At 36.0% G+C, this 27,146-nt stretch overlaps 1 protein-coding gene across 2 annotated transcripts in view; it reads left to right on the top strand.

Moving 5' to 3' along the window:
• Positions 1-27,146, top strand: part of RAP1A (RAP1A, member of RAS oncogene family) — a 75,912-nt gene that overhangs the window by 29,692 nt on the left and 19,074 nt on the right. For both annotated transcript variants that reach the window (XM_087445589.1, XM_014780030.2), the window contains exon 2: positions 26,669-26,752. In XM_087445589.1, the coding sequence (XP_087301715.1) occupies positions 26,696-26,752 (57 nt within the window). In that variant the 5' untranslated portion in view covers positions 26,669-26,695. The remainder of the gene's footprint in view (positions 1-26,668; positions 26,753-27,146) is intronic.

Here is a 27,146-nt window from a genome sequence, read left to right as displayed (position 1 = left end):
ACCCACATGCAAAATAGGGGAAGATTGGTACAGATGTGAGCTCAGAGTGAATCTTCCTCAAGCAAAAAAGAGGAAGATTGGCAACAGATGTTAGCTCAGGGCAAATGTTCCTCAGCAAAAAAAAAAGAGAAAAATTTGGTGCTAGAAAGTTATATTAATAAGTTAATTGACTCGAAATATAATTTTGATTTAAAGGGCATTATGAAAAAATTTTTTGTCTGATTCTTACCATATTCTTAGTCAGACTGCCCAATTTCAAAATAAAAATGACTTTACTTTTAGTAATCATTTAAAAAACTAGTATGCTTATATTGTGTAAATACCTGTGGGGAGATACATATATTTTTTTAAATTAGGGCTATTTTTTGTGCAAGAAGTTCAAACATTTTTAGAATCTCTGCTCTTGTATCATGGGCTCTGTGATAATCACTATGAAGGAATAAAAAATAGTCTTTACCTTGCTTTCAGTAAAGTTGACGTTGATGGAGAATGCAAAGCTAATTATGAAACAATCAGAGTAGAGGTTGCCAAACTGCAGTCTAAGGCCTGTTTTTGTATGGCCCTCAATCTAAGAATGGCTTTTGCTTTTGTTGTTTAAAAAACAAGCAAACAAAAAATAGAGGAAGCTATGTAACATAGACCATATGTGCCCCGCAAAGCATGAATCTGGCTATTAGAGAAAAAGTTTGCTGAGTATGAATTAGAGGAATATATATCGCATAAAATGTACTAGAGACATTAGGGAATGCAAATCAAAACCACAGTGAGATACCATTTCACACCCACTAGGATAGCTGTATTCAAAAAATGGACAATAACAAGTGTTGACAAGGATGTGGAGAGATTGGAACTCTCATACATTGCTGATGGGAATGTAAAATGGTATAGCTGCTGTAGAAAACAGTTTGGCAGTTCCTCAAAAAGTTAAACAGAGTTGCCATATGATACAGCAATTCCACTCCTACAAATTTACCCAAGAGAATTGAAAACATATGTTCTCATAAAAACTTGTACACTATGTTCATCAGCTGATGAATGAATAAACAAAATGTGGTATAGCCATGCAACGGAATATTATTCAGCCATAAAAATAAATGAAGTACTGATAACATGCTACAACATGGATAAACCTTGAAAAACATTATGATAAGTGAAAGAAGCCAGACAAAAGATCACATACTCTATTATTCCATTTATAGAAATGTCTAGAATAGTCAAATCCATAAAGATAGAAAGTAGATTGGTGGTTGCCAGAGGATGAGGGGAGGGGGAAATGGGGAGTGACTGCTGATGGATACAGGGTTTCTTTTTAGGGCAGTGAAAATGTTCTGAAATTAGATAGTGGTGATGATTGTACAACCTTGTGAATACAATTTAAACCACTGACTTGTACACTTTAAAGTGATGAATTTTATGGTATGTGAATTATATCTCAACAAAAGAAAATATAACCAGAGACTAAGTAGTTTTTATGAAAGAAGTAATGAGAGCTCAGATAAAGAAGAGAAGACTGCAGGCGTGAATATAACTTTGAAGTTAGGGCTTGAAATGTACCCCAAAGGGCATGAAAGATTTGGATAGAAAAAGAGGAAGTGGGTATGGCATTGCAGATCTTAGGAAGGGGTATAAACCAAGATATTGGTGTTTGGCTGAAGAGGAAGAAGTGGGAAGACGTAAGAGGAAGAAAGACAAGCTGAGTCTCTTTTTTTCATGGGGCTTCTAAACTGGCATATTTAACTGATTTGGCCTGCAAAGGATCGTACTTTGCACTATGATTTTCATGGGATAAGTTGTATATTCTTCTAGCCTAAGGTGGGAATTTTTTATTCCAGCCAGAAAGCAAGAGCACAAGGGCTGCCTGCCATCATACTTTTAACAGGTTACTAGAGAGATTTTAGTTCTCAGTAGTATATGCTTTGAGGAATTAGCTACCATCTTTTTTGTTTTGTTTTGTTTTTAACCAGTTTTAAGCCATACAGAGTATCTGATTTTTTTGTTATTATTCAGAACAAAAAAATTTTTTTTTTTTTGGTGAGGAGGACCAGACCTGAGCTAACATCCAATGCCAATCCTCCTCTTTTTTGCCGAGGAAGACTGGCCCTGGGCTAACATCCGTGCCCATCTTCCTCCACTTTATATGGGACGCCGCCACAGCATGGCTCGACAAGCGGTGCGTTGGTGCGCACCCAGGATCCGAACCGGCGAACCCTGGGCCACCGCAGCGGAGCGCGCACACCCAACTGCTTGCACCACCGGGCCGGCCCCTGAACAAAAATTCTTAATAATACTGATCCTTATACTTGCTGCTTTCTACTTTATAAAGTTCTTTCATGTGTATTACCTCATTTAATCTTCTCACTATACCTGTGAGATAGATGGTATCATTCTCATTTCAAAGATGAAAGAGGCCAAGTAACAGAGTGATTAGGAGCCAGGATTGGAACCCTGGAGTCAGAAAGCCTAGGTTCAAATCCTGGTTCTTCTATTTACTAATCGTGTGTGAGTTTTGATGAGTTATTTAACCTAAGTTGTATGTGTGAAAAGTGATGATTATGATATCATAGAGTTGTGTTTAAATAAGTTCACAGAAGTAAAATTCTTAGAATCATGCTTGGCACATAGTAAGCCCTCAATAAGTGCTATGCTGTTAGATCATGAGAATTGAGTGAGGTTAAGAAGTCCAGTCTTTCAGCTGATAAGTGGTAGAGCCAGCACTCAGTTACAGGTGTTCTGAATTCAAGTCCTGTTTTTCTAGTTGTTTTTACCAGATTTTATTATATACTTATTTATTTATTGGATATACATTTATAAACTTTCGTTTAAGTGAAGACCATACAATAAACCAAATACTAATAGTGTAAGAGACTTTCTAACTTCCTTACAACAGAACTTCTATTCCTATACTCAGTCTTTTGCTTTAATCCACCGATAGCCAATCCTTAGCAGTTAACCAAGTTATGAACTATCAAGGGAAAAATGACAAAGGAAAACATAGATTTGACATGATTAACTTCAGTATGGTAAACAATTAAAAACAGATAACACCTGAGGGGAAAACCTGGAATAATCAAGAGTGGCTGTCCTTAATAAATAAACAGAACAGACTGATTGATAGGAAAAACAATTTATTTCAAAGACAAATGAGAAAAGAATTAGGCAATTCACAAAAGAAAAAAGATGTGACTGATAAATATTTGAAAAACAGTTTAACCTCACCAGTTAATCAGAAATTTAAGTAAAAGTACGATAATACATTTTTGATGATACAGTTAACAAAATGAGGACATTTAAGTTGAAATAAAAAAACTTAAGTTGAAACTCTGCCCGCTAGGGATTATGGTGAAATGAAATTCACATATTCCTAATGGGAATGTAAATTGATAAAACTATCATTCTCCACGAAGAACCTTAAAATTGTTCCTAACCTTTGATCTAGTAGTGATCCATCTGAGAAGGTAACCCAAAGAAAAAAATGATAACTCTGTATAAAAATTTATGCACAAAGATTCATTGCAGCATTATCTATAATAACAGAACATTTGGACATATCTAGCAAAAAGGATAGTTAAATTGTACATTTATTACAATATTATTTGTTAAAGAGTTTTATTAAAAGTTTTAATGACTTTGGAAAAAGATGATGAGATAATGTTTGAAGGGAGGGAAAGCAAGATTCAGAATTGCAACACTGTAACCTCTAGTGTCAAAAGGTAACCCTAGTCTTGACAATAGTTCACTCTGGATGAGGAGCTCTTAAATGTTTCATGTATGTACTGAACTTCTACCTACTATAAAAATAAAATAAATAAAACAAAACCCCTCTTGAACCCAAGTCCTCTTTCCCCTGTAGTAGTGACCACCCCATTTCTCTATTCTTTAAGCAAAGTCCTCAAAAAAATTGTCCATAATGCTATTTCCAATTTCTCACCTCCTGTCTTTCCTGAACCCAATCGGGCTTTTATCCCTAGGTTATTCCACTGAAATAGCTCAAGTCTCCAGTGACCTCCAGTGGTCAGTCAGTTCTCAGTTCTCATCTCGCTTGACTTGTTAGTAGCATTTAACAGTTGATCACTTCCTATTCTCTGAAATATTTTCTTCTCTTTGTTCCAAGAAACTACACACGTGGTTTTCGTCCTACCTCGATGGCTGCTGCTGCTTTTCTTCCATTGCTGATTCCTCTACCTGTGATTGTTTTTTAAATTAATATGGTGAATTACATTAATTTAAAAAAATATATAGTAAAATACACATAACATAAAATTTACCATTGTGACCATTTTTGAGTGTACAGTTCAGTGGCATTAAGTACGTTCACATTTTTGTGAAACTGTTACCACCATCCATTCCAGAATTTTTTTCATCTTCCCAAACTGAAACTGTGCCCATTAAGTACTAACTCCCCATTCTTCCCTCCCCGCAGCTCCTGGCAACCACCATTCTCCTTTCTGTCTATGAATTTGACTATTGACTACTCTAGGTTACTTCATATAAGTGGAATCATGCAGTATTTGTCCTTTTGTGACTGGCATATTTCACCAAGCATGATGTTCTCAAGGTTCATTCATGTTGTAGCATGTGTCAGAATTACCTTCCTTTTTGAGGCTGAATAATATTCCATTGTGTGTATATACCACATTTTGTTTATCCATTCATCTGTTGGTAGACACTTGGATTGCTTCCACTTCTGGCCTACTGTGTATAATGCTGCTGTGAACATGGGTGTACTACAAATATCTGTTTGAGTCCCTGCTTTCAATTCTCTTGGATATATATGCAGAAGTGGAATTGCTGGATTATGCAGTAATTCTATTTTTAATTTTTTGAGGAGCAACCATACTGTTTTCCATAGTGGCTGGGCCTTTGTACATACCCACCAGTGGTGCACCAGGGTTCCAGTTTCTCCACATCCTTGCCAACACTTGTTATTTTCTAGTTTTTTGTTTGTAGCCATCCTAATGAGTATGAAGTGGTATCTCATTGTAGTTTTTATTTGCATTTTCCTAATGGTTAGTGATTTTGAGCATCTTTTCATGTGCTTATTGGTCATTTGATTTGCAAATATTTTCTCCCATTCCTTTGGTTGCCATTTTACACTATTGGTTGTGTCCTTTGATGCACAGAAGTTTAAAATTTTGATGTAGTCCAATTTATCTATTTTTTCTTTTGTTGCCTGTGCTTTTGATGTCATATACAAGAAATCATTGCCAAATCCAATGTCCTGAAGCTTTCTACTGTGTTTTCTTCTGAGAGTTTTATAGTTTTGCTGTTACATTTAGGTCTTTGATCCATTTTGAATTAATTTATGTATATGGTGTACGGTCAGGATCCAGTTAAAGTGTTTTGCATGTGAATATCTAGTTTTGCCAGCACCATTTGCTGAAAAGACTATCCTTTCCTCATTGAATGGTCTTGGCACCCTTGTCGAAAATCATTTGACCATTTATATAAGGGTTTATTTCTGGGCACTCTATTCTGCAAATTTTGATATGTTGTATTTTCATTTTCATTCTGTTCAAAATACTAATTTTCCTTTTGATTTCTTGTTTGAATCATAGATTATTTAGAGGTATGTTATTTAGTTTCCATATATTTGGAGATTTTCTTGATTGTCTTTCTATTACTGATTTCTAATTTAATTCCATTGTGGTCAGAAAACATACTTTGTATGATTTAAATTCCTTTCAATTTATTAAGACGTATTTTATAGTTTAGATTATGGTCTATCTTGGTAAATGTTCTATATGCACTTGAAAATAATGTGTATTTTGTTGTTGTTGGATGAGGTATTCTATAAATATTGATTAGATCCAATTGATTGATAGTATTTTTCAGTTCGGCTATGTCCTTACTGATTTTCTGCCTGCTGGATCTGTCAGTTATTGATAAAGGAGTGTTGAAGTCCTCAGCTATAATAGTGGATTCATCTATTTCTGCTGCTTATCAGTTTTTGCCATATGTATTTTGATGCTCTGTTGTTAGGCACATACATGTTAAGGATTGTTGTGTCTTCTTAGAGAATTGACCCCTTTATCATTATGTAATGCCCCTCTTTATCCCTGATAATTTTTCCTTGCTCTGAAGTCTGCTTTGTCTGAAATTAATAGAGCTACTCCAGCTTTCTTTTGATTAATGTTAGCATGGTATATCTTTTTCCATGGTATATCTTTCTTTACTTTTAATCTATCTGTGTCTTTATATTCAAAGTGGGTTTCTTGTAGACAACGTATAGTTGGATCTTGTTTTTTGATCCACTCTGACATTTTCTGTCTTTTAATTGATGTATTTAGACCATTGCTGTTTAAAGTGATTTTTGCATGCGTGTGCATGTGTGTGAGGAAGATTGGCCCTGAGCTAACATCTGTTGCCAATTTTTCTCTTTTTGTTTGAGGAAGATTGTCCCTGAGCTAAATCTATGCCAGTCTTCCTCTATTTTGTATGTGGGATAAGCGCCACAGCATGGCTTGATGAGTGGTGTGTAGGTCCGCGCCCAGGAACCAAACCCGCGAACCCTGGGCCACTGAAGCAGAGCGTGCGAACTTAACCACTACGCCACCAGGCCAGCCCCTAAAGTGATTTTTGATGTACTTGGATTGATATCTGCTATATTTGTTACTGTTTTCTATCCATTGCCCTTGTTCTTTGTTTCTTTTTTTATCTTTTACTTTTTTCCTGCTGCCTTCTTAATTGAGCATTTTGTGTGATTTCATTTTTCTTCTCTCTTACCATACTAACTATATTTCCTTTTTTTTAATTATTACCTTTACATTTGAAATATGCATTTTCAATTAATCCAAGTCCACTTTCATATAACAGTATACCACTTCAGAGGTAATGTAAGTACTTATAACAGAGTATTCCCAATTCCTCTTACCAATCCCTTATAACGTTGCTGTCATTCATTTCACTTATCCATAAGCTAAAATCACCTAATGTATTGTTGCTATTATTTTGAACAAACTGTTATGTTACATCAATTAAGGGTAAGAAAAATAAAAGATTTTAAAAGATTTTATTTTACCTTCATACATTCGTATTTAGGTCCAAGTTTCTGACCTAAGTTATTTTTCTTCTTTCTGAAGAATTTCTTTTAACATTTTGTGCAGGGAAGGTCTACTGGCAATGAATTGCTGAACTTTTGTTTGCTTGAAGGAGTCTATTTTCTTTTTCATTTTGAAGGATAATTTCACAGGATACAGAATTGTAGCCTGATGGGCTTTTCTCCCCCAACACTTTAAATATTTCACTTGGCTCTCTTTGTGCTTGTGTAATTTCTTTTTTTTTTTTTTTTTTGGGAGGAAGACCAGCCCTGAGCTAACATCCCATGCCAATCCTTTTTTTTTTTTTTTTTTTTTTGTGGAGGAAGACTGGCCCTGGGCTAACATCCATGCCCATCTTCCTCTACTTTATATGGGACGCCGCCACAGCATGGCTTAACAATTGGTGTGTCGGTGTGTGCCCAGGATCCGAACCCGTGATCCCTGGGCCGCCACAGCGGAGTGCACGCACTTAACTGCTTGCGCCACCCGGCTGGCCCCTGCTTGTGTAATTTCTGAAGAGAAGTCTGATGTCATTCTCATCTTTGCTCCTCTATAAGTAAGGTGTTTTTTTCTCTCTGGCTTCTTTCAACATTTTCTGCAGTTTGAACATATGCCTAGGTGTAGATGTTTTGGTATTTATCCTGCTTGATGTTCTCTGAACATTCTGGGATCTGTGGTTTGGTGTCTATCGTCTGTTCATTATTTAAGTCTTTTTTTCTCCCAACTCCTCACTCCTTTTAGCTCTGTCTTCAAAATATATCTGGAAGATAACTAATTCGTACCACTTCCACTGTTGTTGCTACGGTCCATGTTACCGTCTCTTGGGTTGTTTTATTTGCCTTCAAATAGTTCTCCCTGCCTCTGCCCTTGACCTCCTCCTTCCTTTTACCACATAACAGCTAGAGAGATCTGTTTAAAATTTCAGTGGGAACTTGTCTTCCTTTGCTCAACACCATCCAGTGACTTTCCATCTCACACCAAGTAAAAGCCAAAGACCTTACCATGGCCTAAAAGCTCATATTTAGCTGTCTGTTTCATCTCTTACCTTATCTCCTACTAATCACTTCCTCATTGCCCTCCAGTTAGGGTGCCCTCCTTTCTCTTTATAGAAGTTACTGGGCATCTCAAGGCTTTTCCCTTTCCATCAGATATCTACATAACTCTGTTCTCTTAACTTCCCATTGCTTTTAGGTCTTTGCTTAAATCTCTCTTTTTTTCAAATTACAAATCTCCATGCCCTATGAACTCCCTTACCTTTCCTGCCTTACCAAAACACTTTACCAGCTGACTTGTGTCTTTGGCAGGAGAGAGCATGGCATATTGGAGAAAATGAAGGAAAGCCAGTTTGGCTGGAGCGTTGAGAACTAGAGGGAGCACATTGTAAGATGAAGCTAGAGTGGGAGTTAAGGACAAAACTGCAGATCTTTGTAGGCCATGTTAACATTTTTGGTCTTTATCCTTAAGGGTAGTAGAAAATCACTGAAGTATCTAACTGGAGGGATTTGGGAGGAGGGTCAGTAACATGATTAAATTTGTCTTTTTATAAAGTTCATTGTGGAAAAAATATTGGAGGGGGAGAAATTGGTTGTGGGGAGACCAGATGAGAGGCTATTGCAGTGATCCAGGTATAAGCTGATGGTAGCTTAGTCTACTAGGGTTGATGGCCATAAAAAAAAGAATGTTTGGAACTGTTTGATTCTTATGAAGAAATCCATTTATAAAACATACATGGTCAGCAGTTCATAACTCCTAATTGCCAGATTAAGATCTCCCATTTACAGAATCTCCATTTGGTTCTATTATGAGAAAATAGAATCGCTCACTCAATGTAATTCTTCTTCAAAATAAATCCTAGAAATTCTGTAAATCAATAACCATGTATCTTTTTGTATATTTCTTAGCATTGGGTACAAAATCAAAGATCCCTAATTAAGTTAATTGTTCTTATTTAATGGCCAGTTTCTAGACCTGATCAAATTAATTCATCTCTCATGAAAGCAAGGCTTTAAATAATTTTCGTAGTATGTTTTTTCTGACCTCTCATCTCAGACATAAAGAAGTTGATTAGGACTAAGATTGTCCTCAACAGGATTTTTTAAAGACAAAGGTGTCTGTGCCTGTGTTATTTCTTGTCACAAAGCCAGTAACCTCTGGCAACAGGAACCTGTGTGGAACTTCAGAGTTTATGAGAATTGGAAACTCATGACACTCTGGCCATGCTAAGATAGATTTGAAGTTCTTAAAGCAAACAGACTAAAAAACTAGGATCCTAACAGTAGTTTTCTAACGTGGCAATATTTTCATCAAATCTAAACGTCGATCCTCTATATGTTTTCACTTTAGTTGAGGGGAAAAGCATTTAACTTCTCCTACGTTTTTAGGCAGTTTATATGTACCTAAAATGTTACATTGTTTAATTATCAGAAACCAATGACGTGTCTTAATCCAGCTTTGTTTTGTTAATAAGGAAATTGAATATTAATTAGGGCAAATAACTTGTCCAGGCTCATAAAAGTTATAGATCTTGGTTTTGGATCCAGATGTGCCAGCAGAAAGAGCTTTCCTTTTGATCAGGTGTTGTTAATTTGGGTTCCTTGGTCTCCACTTCCCCCTATGTGTTTATAGTTTTCAAAGAACTGTGGATCCTTCAATTCAGTAAGGTTCAGAATCAATAAATTTTGTCATGCTGCTTCCTGATTTGGGGTTCCTAATCTGAGAATGCTGTCCACTCTTATCTTACGTAACCTTTCCACAATTCTTCTGAAAATAGTAAAACAGTGATGGTAGTGGTCATTTTTTAGTGGATAATATCTGCCAGGCACTGTGCTAAGTGCTGTACATACATGCATTATCTCATTTGGTGTTCACAGCAACGTTGCTGAACTATGTCCCTTACTTTAATTAACCCTCTTTCTGTCTCAAATCTCAGCCCCATTCCTTGCCCTCCTAACTGGTCTCCCTGCTCCGGTTTCTCATTCCTTTTTTCCAACCTACACAATTCTCTTTGAGCTGCCCCCCGCCTCCCCCCAGTCCTCTGCTCAAAAACCTTAGGTGGCTTTCCCCCTTAGATAGGAAAGTTTCAAGTTCTTAGGATACTAACCTACTGTTTAAACCATATCTGTACTCCTTCCTTTCTGTAAATGCTCAAGCCACCTAAGCCTTTTTTTTTTAATAGTTTTTTCAGTAGACTCTTCATTCTTTTGAATCTGTCTCTTTTTTCATGGAATTCCATGTCTGTAATATTCCCTCCAACCCCATCCTTTCCTCTGCCTGACCTTCAAATAATACATGTGAAGCATACGGTGAAAAATCTCTCTTCTTTCCATGTCCACTCATTCCTCAGTTTCCTTCCAAAAGTATTCTATGTGTATCCAAGTTTTTATGTACGTATATGAGTAGAGGCAAGTTAGCATGTTGGTTAAAGAGTGTGAACTCTGGATCCAGGCTGCTTGAGTTTGAATTGTGGGTTCTCTTCCTTGATGTGTGGCTTGGGCAAACCACTAGTACCTACCTCATAAGCTTTTTGTGAGGATTTCTTACAATGGTGCCTTGCATGTAGTAAGCCCTTAGTAAATGTATGCTAGTATTATTGCTGTGTTGTTGTTATATAACAAAGCATAATACATTGAGAGAATGGCATTTAAAATCAGGAGACAATAGGTTTGAACATAGTCTCCTAGTTACTTTGCACCTAAGTCATTTAATCCAAAATAAATTTTGTATGGTTTCCTCATCCATGGGGATAAGGATATACAGTTTTGATTGTGATGAACTAAAAAATATAAAGGAAAGACCTTTGTAAATGACAAAATACTGTATAAAGTTCAGTTGCTATTGTAAATGACAAAATACTATATAAAGTTCAGTTGCTATTGGTCAGGTTATTTTATTTTCCCTTCCAGGAATGATCACAGCATTTGAGCTAGTTATAGGAACTGAAGTAGTCTTTAAAGAGTAAAAATTTCAGGGGCCAGCCCCATGGCGTAGCGGTTAAGTTCGTGTGCTCTGCTTCAGCAGCCTGGGGTTTGCCGGTTTGCATCCTGGGCACAGACCTACTCACCACTCATCAAGCCATACTGAGGTGGCGTCCCACATAGAAGAACTAGAAGGACCTACAACTAGGATATGCAACTATGTACTGAGGCTTTGGGGAGAAAAAAGAAAAAAAAAGAGGAAGATTGGCAACAGGGTGTTAACTCAAGGCCAATCTTCCTCAAGAAAAAAAAAGAATAAAGATTTCAGAAATTTAGTGACAGTTATGCCATTTTCTTTAGAAATTATTCTAAATTCATACGTTTTCATTAGCTATGGCTTTTATGTTAGTCTTAAATGAAAATTGTGAATATATAATTTATGTGGCAATGCTGTTAAGGGAATAATGTTAAATACCTCTATGGAATTATATCTATCAATATTCTAGAATTGATATACTTAGCTATGCTTACCATAAATTAGTAAACCTAGTTTAGTAAACCTTGTATTTTAAGGAAAACAGAATTTTTTTGTCAACCTAGAAAGTATTAGTCACTGCCTATAAAATTTTCTTCATAGTTTGCAAATGTCTTCTTTGCCTGTGACGATGACAGTTGCTGAAAAATATTCATTTTACTAAGTATATGGTAATACATGTAAAAAGCGGTCCCCTTTGATGCGCTTTTTGATGATTTACTATGTTGCTAAAACAGGATAAGCATTCACTCTTTTTTGACAGCTCGTGGATCCAAGAGCGCATGTCATACCCAAAGGCACAGAATACGGGATATTTTTGGATACTGTGATATTCTCCCTTCTTCTGTTAATTAGAGGCATTCCCAGTATTCAACATTTAGGAGGAAAAGTTGTAGTTAGAGGTTAGTGGTAGAGCAGGACTCTAGCCAGGCAGTATGGATCCTAAGTTCAGACTTTTAAACATTTCACGATACTGCTTATAAGAAAGAGAGACTATGAAAAATTACCAATAGGTTTGACCAAAAAAAAAGGAACATCTAGAAATGAAAAATATAAATAAAAAATTTTAAACTCAATAGTAGGTTTAACAATAGGTAAGACTAGAGAATAAGTGAACTGAAAGATGATCTGAGAAATAAATTAACCAAAATAAAGAGACAGGGGTGGAAAATATGTTAGAGAAGAAAAGAGAATTGGAAAGTTGTGGCAGAAATTGCTAGTTGTTCTTGATTCCTTTCTCCTTCTAAGCAATGAATGTTTTAGTTGGGTGCTTTGTTGCCCAGCTACAGCTTCCATTTAGCTGCCTTTCTGGTAGTAAGGTTTGACTATGTGACAAGATTTTGGCAATTTGGATGCAAGTGGAAGTTACACATGCGTAGGTTATAACCTTATAGGTTATGCCTTTAAGAGGAAAGGGATACACCCTTTCCTTCCTCTTTTTTCCTTTCCATGGACTGGAATCTGGACATGGTGGTGAAGTATTTTTAGCTATGTGGAAGAGGGTGATACTCTAAGAATGACAGAGCAATGAGATGTAAGGGCTTAGCTCTCTCAGACTGCTAAACTGCCAAACCAGCCCTGGACTGTCCCTTCCGGCTGTCGTGTGAGAGAGGAAACAAAAAACTTGACTTTTGTTTAAGCCGCTGTAGGGTGTCTTATGACAGCGGTCTAGTCTACATCCTAGCTAATGGAAGAAGGGCATGAGAAGATCTAACAGTTATCTAAGCAGAAGCTAGATGTGAAGAAAAATCAAGTAGAGATAATATTTGAGGAGATTATGATTGAAAATTTCTAAAACTGCAAAAAGACACAAATTCAAGAAGTCAGATCTTAAGCAGGATAGATAAAAATCTAAACCTAAACACTTCATAGTTAAAATTTGCATGTTAAAATTTGTACACAAAGATGATAAAAATAGCCAGAGGGAGAACGCAGATTACTTTCAAAAGACCTGCAATTAGGCTGACTTACTGAAAGGAAAAATTGAAACCAAAAGACAAGAGAATAATAATGACAGTGTGCTGAGAGTAAATAACTATTAAAGCTAAGATATCTTTCAAGAGTGTAGGTAACATGTTTTCAGATAAGTAAGCACTGAGAGATTTTACCACCAATAGAACATCACTAAGACAAATTCAAAAGATATACTTTAGGTGGAAGGAAAGTGATCCCTGATGGAGAGTCTGAGATACTAATTAGAAAAGAAGAAAGGCTGAAAGTTAAAGAGCCAAGCATCCAATCTAAATTAGGAAAAAAACAGAATAAAGAAAGGAAGGAAATAATAGACATAAAAGCAGAAAGTAGAGAAATATAAAACAAGCCTACAATGAAGGATCAACAAAGCCCAAGTTAATTCTTAGAAAAAAACTAATAAAATTAACAAACCTAGTAAGATTGATCAAAAGAGAGAGTGGGCATAAATAAATAATAAGAATGAAAAAGGAGCTATAACTACAGATGCTACAGATTATAAAAGAGAGAAAAGTATACTCACACATTTTTGTTTAAGGAATAATTTCAAATGATAGATTATCGCATGTGTTGTCATAATAGCGTATGAAGCCTTTCAAGACCACTTGTCAAGACTTGGAAGCAACCTGAGTGCCCATCAAGGGACAAATGGATAAAGAAGATGTGGTATATATACACAATGGCATACTACTCAGCCATAAGACACGATGAAATCCAGCCATTTGTGATAACATGGATGGACATTGAGGGTATCATGCTAAGCAAAATAAGTCAGAGGGAGAAGGTCAAATACCATATGATCTCACTCATAAGTAGAAGACAAAAGCAACAACAAACACACACACAGAGACAGAGATTGGATTGGTGGTTACCAGAGGGGAAGAGGGGAGGGAGGAGGGCAAAAGGGATGATTTGGCACATGTGTGTGGTGATGGATTGTAATTAGTATTTGGGTGGTGAACATAATGTAATCTATGCAGAAATAGAAGTATGATGATGTACACCGGAAATTCATACAGTGTTATAAACCAATGTTACTGCAATAAAAAAAAAAAGACCACTTGTCAAACTTGCCAAAAATTTTACTCCTGAATAATAAGTGGGTTGGATTAAATATTTTAATCCTTTACTTGAATTTTAGGAGAATTTAAAGGGTGCAATGAATGGGATAACTGTCTCAGTCATACTTTACAAGATTTTGATAAAGGTTTATTTGGGGATAATTGGTAGATGAATTTCTTTTAAAAGTAGAATTTATGTTCCTTTTTAACATATAAAGAAGTGAGGAAATTGTGGAAACCTTGTGCTTTTGAACGTGTTTTTTTTTTTAAAGTGTTACTAATAAGTTTTTGATGCTTGTACCAAAAAGTGATGGAACAATACTGAGAATGATCTGTAATTTAATGTTCTCTTTTGTCTTTTTAAAAAAATATTGTCGCCAGCCCTAAAGTACATTTTACACTGTTTGACTGAATTAAACTGTGTGCTTAGAGAAGTCGTTGACTTCCTGGGGCAGGTACCTTATGTTCTGGAGGAGCAGTAGCAAATAGTAGTGTAACGCTTTGTGGAGGGGCATGTTGAAGCCCACTGTTCTAAACCAATACCCGAATAAGAAGGTCCTAGGTAGGTATACAGATACCTGCAGGCATAGAAAGCAAGTGGTACAGGTTATAGCAAGCTCCAGGAAGGATTGGGGGGTAGGGGAGAAGAGAATGAAATTGATAGATTATCTGGCAAGTATGGGTGGAAAATTATGTTGATAGAGAATTCTAGAATAAACACAAGTTATAGGAAAAAGGAAATATAATCTTAATATACTACTTTGCTATGTGTTGTTAGAGAGAGGTACAATTCTCATCTACCGTAATAACAATATCTAAAACTTAAAGAGATAGTAGTATAAAGATCTTATTTAGAAATATGGAGGAAAACACTCAAAGAAACAGCTAGAAGTTTGAAGTAACTGTTGTAGGTTAAAGGGATGTAGTGACTGTTCTTTTCTGTTATAAGCCTTTTAAAAATGCCTGCTAATAGTGCTAATTAGCATATATTACTTTTATTTTAAGAGACATATATTTTAAGAACTAAAGCTTTTGCCAAGGAGACCAGAATGATTACAGAATTTGAAATTTTATCGTTTGAAAGAGAGAATAGGATTGCTTATTTTAAAAGAGGATAGTTTAAAAGAGGGGGTTGGGGACGGGAATAACTGTCTTCAAATATTTGATGGAGTATAGCCTGGAAGAGGAATTCTCTACTCTTTTTAGCATCAAAGGGCAGAGACCCAAGTGACCACTACAAAGAAACAGAGCAGTGTAAAGAATGTTCTGACAATTAGGTTACCCAGAAATGAAAAGAACTGTTTTGTGAGGGTACAGTTCAAAGGGCTAGATGACCATATCTAGAGATATTTTTAAAAAGTGAATTGCCACAAAAGAAACACTTAACTGTGGTTCAGGCATTCTATTGTTCCGTACTGACTTAATATTTAAAACAAGAAAAGACAAAACCAACCACTCATGTAACATGTCCTAAGATTTACTACATGTAAGTTAAGTGTATTTTTTTCTAAGTCTTTTATTTGTCTTCATAGACTTCATAAAATAAGCTTTTATCATTTGCAGTTTGCATAATTAGGATTCAGGAGGATTTCCTTTTATTATATTGGGACTACTGATCTGTTTTCTCTTGTTCCTGTTATCTTTTGTTACCTTTCTTTCCTGTTGTTTATTTTTCATAATCTCACTCTGGTTGAATTAGTCAAGTTTTTTTCCCATTTTTCCACTAGTGATTTTTTTTTTTTTTTTTTGGTGAGGAAGATTGGCCCTGAGCTAACATCTGTGCCAGTCTTCCTCTGTTTTGTATGTGGGACCCCACCATAGTGTGACTTGATGTGCAGTGTGTAGGTCTACAGGGATCTGAACCTGGGAACCGTGGGCCCCCGAAGCAGAGCTCCTGAACTTAACCACTACGCCACCAGGCTGGCCCCTCTAGTGATTTTTAAGTAATGTATAATCTAGTTGTTGACATTACATTTTTCACATGTTTAGATTTATATTTCTTTCAATGTGGAGAGAGAGAGAGATTCAGTATCTTTATACTTTTCCCAAGTAAGAGAAAAACTAACATGCCTTTACTTTCCTTCCTAACTCCTCCCAAACCAAAATGTTAAGATAATCACAAGAGTTTTACTTCCCGATTTTTGAACATATTTTACAGTGATAATTAGATTTCTAACTATAATTTTTACTGATTTATTTGCTGGCCATGACTTCTTGTTCTTATGCCTTTCTACTTCTTGAATCATTTTCTTTTGACTGTTGGAGTATGAACTCCAGTAATTTTTGATATGTATTTTTATTATCATTTAGTTCTGTTTACTTCTCATCTTGATTTCTTCTTTGACCCATGTATTATTTAGAATTGTGTTGTTTAACTTAAAGACATTTGAGATGATATAGTTATATTTTTGTATTGATTTCTCGTTTAATTGCATTATGGTTACAGTAGACACTCTGTATGATTTCAGTCCTTTGAAATTTGTTGAGACCTGATTTATGGCCTAGCATGGTCTGTTCTAGTAAATGATCCATGTGCACTTGAAAAAACTGTGTAATTTGCAGTTGTTGGGTGTGGTGTTCTATATATGTCTATTGGGTTAAGTTGATTCATTACTTGGTCATATCTTCTATATATCCTTACTGATTTTATCATCCTTGTCTATCAGTTACTGAGCATTATGTTAAAATCTAATCATAATTGGGTATTTGCCTAATTTTGCCTTTAGTTCTGTCACCTTTTGCTTTATATATTTGCGTTGTATTTTAATTTTCATTTTTTCCGATCGAGTATTTATTAATGTAATTACTGATATATTTGGATTGTCTGGCATCTTTCCATTTATTTTTAATTTGTCCATCTCTTCTTTGTTCCTTTATTTTTCCTTTCTTCTTTCTGTTTTTAGTTATCAAACCATTCCAAAATGTAGTGGCTTAAAACAATAACCATGTATTATCACTCATAGTTTCATGAGTATGGAATTAGGGAGTGGCTCAGCTGGGTGGATCTGGCCTAAGGTCTCTCAGGGTGTTGCAGTCAGATGGTGGCTATCTGGGGTCATCTTGAAAGCTTCTTTATTTACAGGTCTTGGAGGGCTCAAACAGCTAGGGCTCCTCAGGCAACTCTGTCTGTCTCTATCTCTGGGCCCAAAGGCAAGGCTCCCAAAATAGAGATCTGGGAGGAAGATCTGGCACCATTTCTAGCTTCAGAAGTCAGATAGCATCACTTCTGCTATATTTCGTTTACTAATCTCGCCCATATTCAAGGGGAGGGGAATATGTTTTTCCTCTCTAGAAGCTTTTTAGGATTTATCTTCGCTTATAGTGGTTTGAAATTTCAACTACAATATGTTCAGTTGTGAATGTCTTTTATTATTATTATTATTATTATTATTATTATTATTATTATTATTATTATTTTGTTTGGCATTCATTGGGCACTTTAAATCTGACGAGTCCTAACTTTCTTAATTTACCTCTGCAAATGTCCTTCTATTATTTCTTTGGTTCTTCTGTTCTGTTTCTAGACTTCCTGTCAGATAGCTGGTGGAACTTGGGGATTCATCCTTTAACCTCTTTCTTTCATATGTTCCACCTTTCTCTCCTTTTGTTCTGCACTCTGAGTGGGTTCAGTATATTATAGGTTCACTAACTTGCTTTTCAGCTATATCCATTTTTCTCCTCAGCCCATCTAGTGAACTTTCTTTTTTGATGGTCATATTTGTATTCCCTGAATCTCCAATGTGTCTTTTACACAGATTCGATAACTTCACAAGTTTCTTTAAGGATATTACATTTATTTTATGGTCTTTTATAGGCCCTCTTAACTCTGTTTTCTTTGGTTTTTGTTCTTCTGTTTTTTGAATTTATTGCCTCTGTCGAATTGTTTTCCTCAAAACGGTGATGAATTGTCTGCTCTTCTTGAGAATCCCTGTTGGCCTCTTTACAGGAGCTTATCTCCTTTCACTGTGGGAAGGGGTAGGAAGTGCTGTTGTGCTGAGTGTGCCTGGGTTTAGAGTGTGGAGACTAATTTATAAACTTCATTTACAAGTACGTTATGTCTGAACACTTTAGCTCTATATACGTCCTCCCCCCAAAGTACTAGTCTTGAGAAGAACAAGAGGAGAAAGTATCGAGGAAATTCTCTCAATGAGATAATAATGTGATTTCATGTTACAAAAAGTTGAATTTCCATTATGATGTACTATGAAGAACATTGTTCTTTATTGTAGAAAGTTAAATCTTACCATGATTTCCATATTTACTCGCCACCACCCCCAGCATGTTGTGGTCAGTTGTCAGTTTTAAAATATTCACAGCTTCTGTAAATATTTAAATATAACCAACAATATAACTGCTTGTTAAGAAACTCCCTTCAGTGTTCCTTAATGGCAAAAATTTTTTCTCCAAAATTTTTCATCACAACTAAATTTCCTTTAATAAATTTTGTTTTGTTGGTTCAGTTGTGTAGGAGAAACTATTTCATCTTATAATTAATTTACATATTTAAAAACACAACAAAGTTGGGATTGATTTACATCACAAAGACAATCAAGTCATGTTATTTTGTGAAATTTGGAAGTAGTTTTGCTGAAGGAAGAATGAAAAAATTGTTATAACTTGTACCATAATGTTAGGAACTCAAGATTGATTTAAAATTTAAACATAGTGTAATGTTTATTCCTGTCCTCCTTATTTGTCAGGGAATCTTAACCAGAGTGAGAAATTTTCTGGTGCTGTATTGGGAGTACAGGGCACAAAGAGATTTCCATAAAAAGGCATGGGATTTGCTTGGAAGAACATAGTGGTTTTCTAACTTGGCAGTAATGAGTTAGAACTAACCCCCTTTAAAAAGAAAATATTAATCCACATTATTCCATATTGGGTATTTGTGTGTGTGTGTTTTCTTATCTGAGCTCTATTATTCTTGTATTCGCACATGTCCATACGTGTATACGTTCACAACCTATGGTATTTGTTAGGTATAAGGAAAATAATTTGCTATACATACAGTACATGAGAAAAATGGCTTTGAAACTTGAATATCTTACCACTTGAGTTGAGGAACAGGGGCCAAATATTTTGTTGTTGCAGAATACTCAAAATAATTTGGCCCTGTCTTGAGTGCTTTTCCCAAATTCTATTGCTCTAGGAGGCAGTTTGGGGAGTATAAATGAGCTTTGGTACATTAGGATTCCTTCTTGAAAGATACACATTTTTGGATTAGAGAGATGGTGAATTTGCATCTTGTTAAAATGGCAAGAGTCCCAGACTAAGAATCACTATGGGCTTAGAAAGGGGGATACGGATATGGGGATCTGTCTGGATGAAATATATGCTCTTGTGTTTAACAGTCAGTATTTTTTACTTTTTCTTAGAAATGAGAGGACCACCTGATATAGATAGAGGTATAGAAAGACTAGTGTCCAGCACAAACCTTTCCCACCTCACTTTTTCCTCAGGTTTCCTATCCATCTACTTAGCAAGATGTGGTTGTTTCTCAGGGCTCAGTTCTTAGCTTTCTTTTGTTTTCACTGGATAAATTCTCCCTGGTTGATCTCATCTGCTATGGTTTCAACTATTACCATCTTTTAAGTCTATACCTCTAGCCCATTGGTTTCTACCAAGCTTCCAGATGTGCATTTTTAAATATCTATCAGATGTCTCTACCTGCTTTTCCTGTAGGAATCTCAAACTTAATTTTTGCACAAAGTATTAACTTGCTTTTTAAACCTCCTTTTGTATTTCCTCGCTTAATGGAGGTATGCTACCAGCCACTTAATTTGCCCAAGCTAGATATCTAGGAGTTATCCTTGACTCTTCTTCATTCCCCTTAATAATAACCTCTACTCAGGCTACAGAGTCCTTCAGAATTTACCTTCAGAAAACCACTGTCCCCTCTTCAGCCCTAGTGCTACTGTACAGCCCTGTGTCATTTCCCACCTAAGCTATTACAGTAGCTTCCTAACTATTCTCCCTGCCTCTAGTCTCTCTTCCTTGAGTCCATTTTATATACTGTTATCAGTTATTGTTCCAGAATATATATCTGTCTTACTTAAAAAAAAAAAATCACTGTTTTCTCCCCATTGCTTGCTAGATAAAATGTAAACTCTTTCACATGGCTGATGCCTTTGCAAGCATAACCTAGTCTCCGTACTCAGCTTCATTTTCCATACCTTCTTTTTAAATGCTATGTTCTAGCCACACCAAGCTACGTGGTGTTCCCTGAATCTTCTGTACTTCGTGATTTAGAGTACTGCTCAAGCTGGTTCCTCTGCTTAGAATGCCCTTCTGTATGTACCTGGAACATTTCTATTCAGTTTTTCACTTGGCTCTTGTGTACCTTCCATTGAAAAGCTATCCTGGACTCCCTTCTCTTCCTCCATCCCTCCCCAGCCCTTTAATTTTGTCTCTGTAATAACTTTAATCACATCATATTGTAGTTATTTTTGCTTCTTCTGTGGGCTCCTTGAGGATGGGAAACATACACTTTTCATTTTTGTGTCCCTGGCACCTAGTATAGAACTGGTACCTGGGAGATACTTTGTAAATGTTTGATTCAGAACAACAATAATACTTGCCATCGTATCCATTGCATAGTCTACTAATTTATCCTTACTGTGTTTCTTAGTCAGTTTGGGCTTCTGTAACAAATTATCATAGACTGAGTGGTTTAAACAACAAATTATTTCTTACAGTTTTGGAGGCTGAGAAGTACAAGACCAAGGCACTAGCAGATCAGATGTCTGGTGGGGACCCACTTCTTGGCTTGTAGATGGTTGTTATCTTGTATCCTCACATGGCGGGGGAGAGCAGATAGAAGCAATCTCTTGGGACTCTTAAGGGCACTAATCCCATTCATCAGGGTTCTGCCCTTATGACTTCATCTAATTCTAATTACCTCTCAAAGGCCCCACCTCTTAATACCATCATATTGGGCGAAGGGTTTCAACATAAGGATTTGTGGGGGATACATTCAGTTCATAATGCTATGTATGTAACTGGTATCCTAAGAAATGTCCCCTTTTTTCCCCATTGAATTTTCTGAAATTAATTCCATTGAGCTATAATTTACATGTAATAAAACATATCTATTTTAAATATACAGTTCAGTAAGTTTTAGTAAATTATACACCCATGTAACCACTACCAAAATTAAGGTCGTTTCCAGATCATTTCCATCACCTGGAAAAATTCCCTTATGCTCCTTCATAGTCATCATCCATGCCCTGTCATCACTTGTCCCAAGCAGCTTTCTGGCACTATAACTTAGTTCTGTCTTTTATAGAATTTTATGTAAGTTAAATCATACAGTATTTACTCTGTTGTGTCTGGCTTATTTTGGTGGGCATGTTTTTGAGATTCATTCATGTTGTTGCATCTATCAGTAGTTCATTCCTTTTTGTTACTAGATGATATTCCATTGATTGGATATACCACAGTTTGTTTATCCAGTCACCTCTTGATGGATACTTGGGTAGTTTCTGGGTTTTGGCTATTAGGAACAAAGTGAACAAAGATAAGAATTGAAGTTCCTTTTTTTTTTTTCCCAATTTGACTTGTTGAAAAGACTGTCTTTTACACATTGAATTACTTTTGCCCCTGTATTAATGATCTATTCCTGTGTAACAGATTAACCCAATCTTACTGGCTTAAAACAACAGTAATCCCTTATTGTCTCTCAGTTTCTGTGGATCAGGAGTTTGAGAGTGGCTTGGCTGAAAGGTTCTGACTCATGGTCTCGTGAGGCTACAATCATCTGAATTAAGGCTTGACTAAAACTGCAAGAAATGCTTTGAAGGTGGCTCGCTCACATGGTTGGCAAGTTGGTGCTAGCTATTGGTAGGAGGCCTCGGTTCCTCTTCAGATGGGCTTCTCTGGAGGACTGGTTACGTATCCTCATGACATGGTGAGTGGCTTCCCTTGGACGGAATGATCCCACAGATCATGGTACAGTGCCTTTTAGGAGCTAATCTTGGAAGTCACATATTGTCACTTTTGCCTTATTGCGTTGGTCACACGACCAGTCTTGATTCAGTATGGGAAGAAACTACACAAGGATATGAATACTAAGAGGGAACAACACAAGTTGTGAATACCAGGAGGCCAGGATCATTGGGGGCCATCCTGGAGGATGGGGTACCACAGTCCCTTTGTCAAAAATGGACTGAACATATATGCATGGTTTTACTTCTGGACTTAATTTGGTTCCACTGATCTATTTTTGTCCTTATGCCAATTCAACACTGTCTTTATTACTGTAGTTTTATAGTATGTCTTGAAATCCAGTAGTGTAAGACTTCGTTTTTCTTTTTGAAAACTGTTAGCTATTCTATTTGAATTTTCATATAAACGTTAAAGTCATCTTGTCAGTTTCTACAAAGAAGAAACCGCTGATTGGGATTACATTGAGTCTGTAGATCAACTTGGAGAGAATTGACAGCTTAACAATTAATATGGGCATATCTTAATATAGTATGGCATATCTCTTCTTAAGTCCTTAATTTCTCTCAGCCGTGAGTGTAGTTTCAGTATACAAGTCTTGCACATATTTTGTTAAATTTCTCTCTTAAGTATTTTATTTCTTTTTTTTCTTTCTTTCTTTTTTTTTTTGTGAGGAAGATCAGCCCTGAGCTAACATCCGTGCTAACCCTCCTCTTTTTGCTGAGGAAGACTGGCTCTGAGCTAGCATCTATTGCCAATCCTCCTCCTTTTTTTTTTTCTCCCCAAAGCCCCAGTAGATAGTTGTATATCATAGTTGCACATCCTTCTAGTTGCTGTATGTGGGACGTGGCCTCAGCATGGCCGGACAAGCAGTGCATCGGTGTGCGCCCGGGATCCGAACCTGGGCCACCAGTAGCGGAACACGCACACTTAGTCGGTAAGCCACGGGGCCAGCCCAGTATTTTATTTCTTATTGAATGCTATTGGAAATGGTATTTTTTAAATTTCATTTTTCAGTTGTTCTTTGCCAGTATACAGAAATACAATTGCTTTTTTTTTTAGTCAACCTTTTATCCTGAAACCTTGCTAAATTCACTTATTAGTCTGGTAGCTTTTTTGCATATTCCTTAGGATTTTCTACATATAAAATCATGTCCTCTGTGAATAAAGATGGTTTTACTTCTTCCTTTTGCATAGATTAGAACCTATACTATACCTAGCTTAGTACAATGTTGAATAGAAGTGGTAAGAGTGGACATATTGGTAGACGAAAAAGAAAAAGCATATGATACCAATAGATGCAGAAAAAGTATTAGACAAACATCCAACATCCATTCCTGAGAGCCCATATAAACAAAAGCTCTTAAGAATGTTAAAAGGGCATAAAGAAGACCTGAAACCAAAAAATTTGAGAACAGTCTGACTAGAGTAACCTAAAATGCTAACTGCTTAGAATAGGTAGGGATTCATAATCTGGGGTCCCCAGCACTTGTATAGAAAAAATATATACATCTTTTTCACTAACCTCTAAATGAAATATAGTATTTGCTTCTATTTTGAATGCAGGTAACAGACCACAGAAGTAATATTAGCAGCAACTGTGACTTTGTCACCAGTAAATGGTTACTTTTAACTTTTCTTGTATCTTTAAAGTTTGTTTCTTGAAGACAACGTATGGTTAGGTCTTGCTTTTTTATCTTGCCTTGGAATTAGAATGTTGGAATATTGGAATAGATGATTTACATTTAATGTAATGACGTGGTTACCTTTTAATTCTATCATCCTGCTATTTGTTTTGTATTTCTCCCTTCTTTTCTTTGTTCTTTTTTGCTTGTTTGTATTTTTCCTGCTGTCTTTTGGATGAATTGGATTCTTTTCGTATTCCATTTTATCTCAGCTGTTGGTTTGTTAGCTTTGTCTCTTATTTTATTTCAATAGTGGCTCTAGGATTTACAATATGCATCTTTAACATATGACAGTTTACCTTCAAATAATATTATACTACTCCGGGTATAATGTAAGAATCTTGAAAAATAATACTTCCAGTTCCCTTCCTTTTCTTGTGCTATTATTGTAATATATTTTATTTCTGTGTGTGTTGTAAACTCTATGGTACATTATTATTATTTTTGCTTTCAGTGGTCAAAAAGTCTTGTAGATTTACTCTCACCCACCATTTCTGGATCTTTTTATTCCTTTCGTAATCTTCATTCTTTTATGTAGATCCAAGTTTCCATCTGTTATCATTTTCTTCCACCTGAAGAACTTCCTTTGATTTTTTTTAAGTGTGTGCTGGTGAACTTTTCCCCCCAGCTTTTCTTTCTTTTTTTTTGATCTGAAAAAAATCTTTATTTGTTTCGTTTTTGAAGGATATATTCATTGTATTTAGCATTCTAGGTTGACCATTTTTTTAAGCATTTTAAAGATGTTTCATTTTCTTTTGTCTTGCATAGCTTCTCAAGCAGTCTGTGTATTTTCTTAATTTTGTTCCTCTGTATCTAAACTTTTCCCTCTAGCTTCTTGTAAGATTTTCTCTTTTTGACAACTTTTCAGGAATTGGTTATTGTGCCTTGTACTTTTCTTTGTATTTCTACTGAAAAGAGGGCTCATTGAATCTCTTGGATCTGTGGATTTGTAGTTTTTATCAAATTTGGAAAATCTTTTATTGTTTATTCAACTACCCCCCCATTCCAGTTACACATATATTAGCCTGCTTGATATTGTCCTGTGGTTCTCTTCTTCTTTTATTTTTCTTCTTTCTTCTTTTCTCCCTCCCCCTTCCCCTCTCTCTTCCCCCTCTTTACCCTCCTTTTTATCACCTTTTTTCTATCTGCATCTCAGTTCTGTCAAATTTCCTTCTGCTGTGTTTAATATATTGTTAAACCCATCCAGTGATATTCCCCTCTCAGAAATTGTTTTTGAACATTAGAAGTTCGTTTCGGTTCTTTTTTATGTCTACTATTTCTCTCCTCATTATATTTTCCTTTAAATCCTTGAACATATTTATAATAGCAGTTTTAGAGTCCTTTATTATCTAATTCCAGTGTCTCATTTCTGGGACCGTTCAGTTGACTCATTTCACCCTGGTTTCAGGTCACATTTTCTTTCTTCTTCATATGTCTATTACTTTCGATTGGATACTATGGACATTGTAAATTTTATATTGTTGAATGGTGGAATTTTTTAAATTTTTATTATTATTATTATTTTTGCTTCTTTTAAAGAATTTTGGACTTTGTTCTGACAGGCAGTTAAGTTATCTGTGGATCAGCTTGACCCTTTTGAGGATAGTTTTTAAGCTTTGTTAGGAAGCATCCAGGGTATCTGTTACTCTAGGGCTTGTTTACCTCTGCTACTAAAATATGAATCGTCTGGGGTTCCAAGTGAATTGCCTGTTTTTCGACAAGGAGGACTTCTGGTCAGCACTGCAGTATTTCCCAGCAATCTGGGAATTGTTCAGCTTATAAAGCCCTATTTATTGTTCACCTTCCTCATGGAGTTTCATCCTGCATGCCTGGCCCACTTGAGTGTTTGGCCACACACTCAAGTGGGACCCTGTGCAGATTTCTGGAATTTTCTGTGCATCTACCTCTTCCCTGGTATCCCTCTGGTCTCTGCTTGAGTTCTTCCTCCCTGCACCACAGTCTGAAAAGTGCCTCTAGACAGAAAGCCAGGGCAGTTGTAGGTCTCGCTTCATTTCCTTCTCGTCTCTCAGAGATCACAGACCTATGCTGCTTATTGTCCAATGTCAGAAAACAGTTGTTTCATAATTTTGTTTTATGTTTTAGCTATTTTACTGTGGGATGAAAGGTTCGTTCCTACTTAATTCATCATGGCCACTGAAAATTCTTTCCTGTGTTTTTACCTCTTAAGATAACCATGGAGATAAAAAATAAAGTTTATAATCCTTTTTTTTTCTCTCTAGCAATTTGGGCCTTATGGAGTGTATTACTAATACCTACCTATAAAGTTTTAGCAATTTCTTCCATAATCTCCCATTCATATCCTAATAATTTTTGAGGTACTATTTTACATGGTTTCAGCTATAATACAATAATGAACAAAACAGTATAGAATTACTATGATATTTTAAGCAAATAAAACAACATGTACATTATATTAAAGTTCATGAGTGAACTTTTCAAAAAAGTTTTAAGTTGTTAGCTTCGTAAAGAATTGGGTTCATGGGGCCAACCTGGTGGCGTAGTGGTTAAGTTCACGTGCTCGGCTTCAGCAGCCCGGGGTTTGTGGGTTCAGATTCTGGGAGTGGACCTACACCACTCATCAAGCCATGCTGTGGCGGCATCCCACATCCGAAATAGAGGAAGACTGGCAAAGATGTTAGCTCAGGGCCAGTCTTCCTCAAGCAAAAAGAGGAAGATTGGCTACAGATGTTAGCTCAGGGCCTAGCTTCCTCACCAAAAAAAAAGAATTTGGTTCATGATTGTAGTTACAAGACAACTACTAGTTTTAATTGTCTTATTTTCTGATCAAGTACTCTTAGAAGTAACATAAACAGGCTAATGATTGATGCCTAGTCAAAGATGATCTTTAATAAATTAAAATGCCTGGCAGTAGTTCAAATCCGCATGGTTCTCCTTGATAGTCTTAAGGGAAAAAACAAAATCAAATATTATTTCATGTAACAGTTGTACATTCCTAGGCTATTCTTAGCATGTTTATTAATCTTTGATTTTTATTTGTTTTCAGATTGTCAGTATTTAAACAGACCACATCATGCGTGAGTACAAGCTAGTGGTCCTTGGTTCAGGAGGCGTGGGGAAGTCCGCTCTGGTAAGTTAGCCACCTAACTATAACTAACTAGTATAATACAAGAAGAACATTGTTATTTGCTTACTTTAAAACTTCTAGTCACTAAACAAAACTAAAAGAATAAAGTATTTTTTATATGCCTAGTATCTGGCCCTCAGGGAACAGGGACTCATTCAATAACCACGGATGTGTAGTTTTATAATAGTGGCTCATTCATTCTTTCATTCACCAAGTATTTATTGGCTGCCTACTGTATGTCAAGCACTAGTGTTCGCCACGGATGTGTAGTTTTATAATAGTGGCTCATTCATTCTTTCATTCACCAAGTATTTATTGGCTGCCTACTGTATGTCAAGCACTAGTGTTTGTGATTGGAAGAGGAGTAAGATTGTTCTCATTTTTAGGGGACTTACAT

This window comes from Ceratotherium simum, chromosome 2 (assembly GCF_057802395.1).
Source record: "Ceratotherium simum simum isolate JZ-2026a chromosome 2, ASM5780239v1, whole genome shotgun sequence".
In the NCBI taxonomy this organism is placed as follows: domain Eukaryota; kingdom Metazoa; phylum Chordata; class Mammalia; order Perissodactyla; family Rhinocerotidae; genus Ceratotherium; species Ceratotherium simum.
The sequence above is the reverse complement of the archived record's forward strand: the minus strand, read 5'-3'. Positions and strand labels throughout refer to the sequence as shown.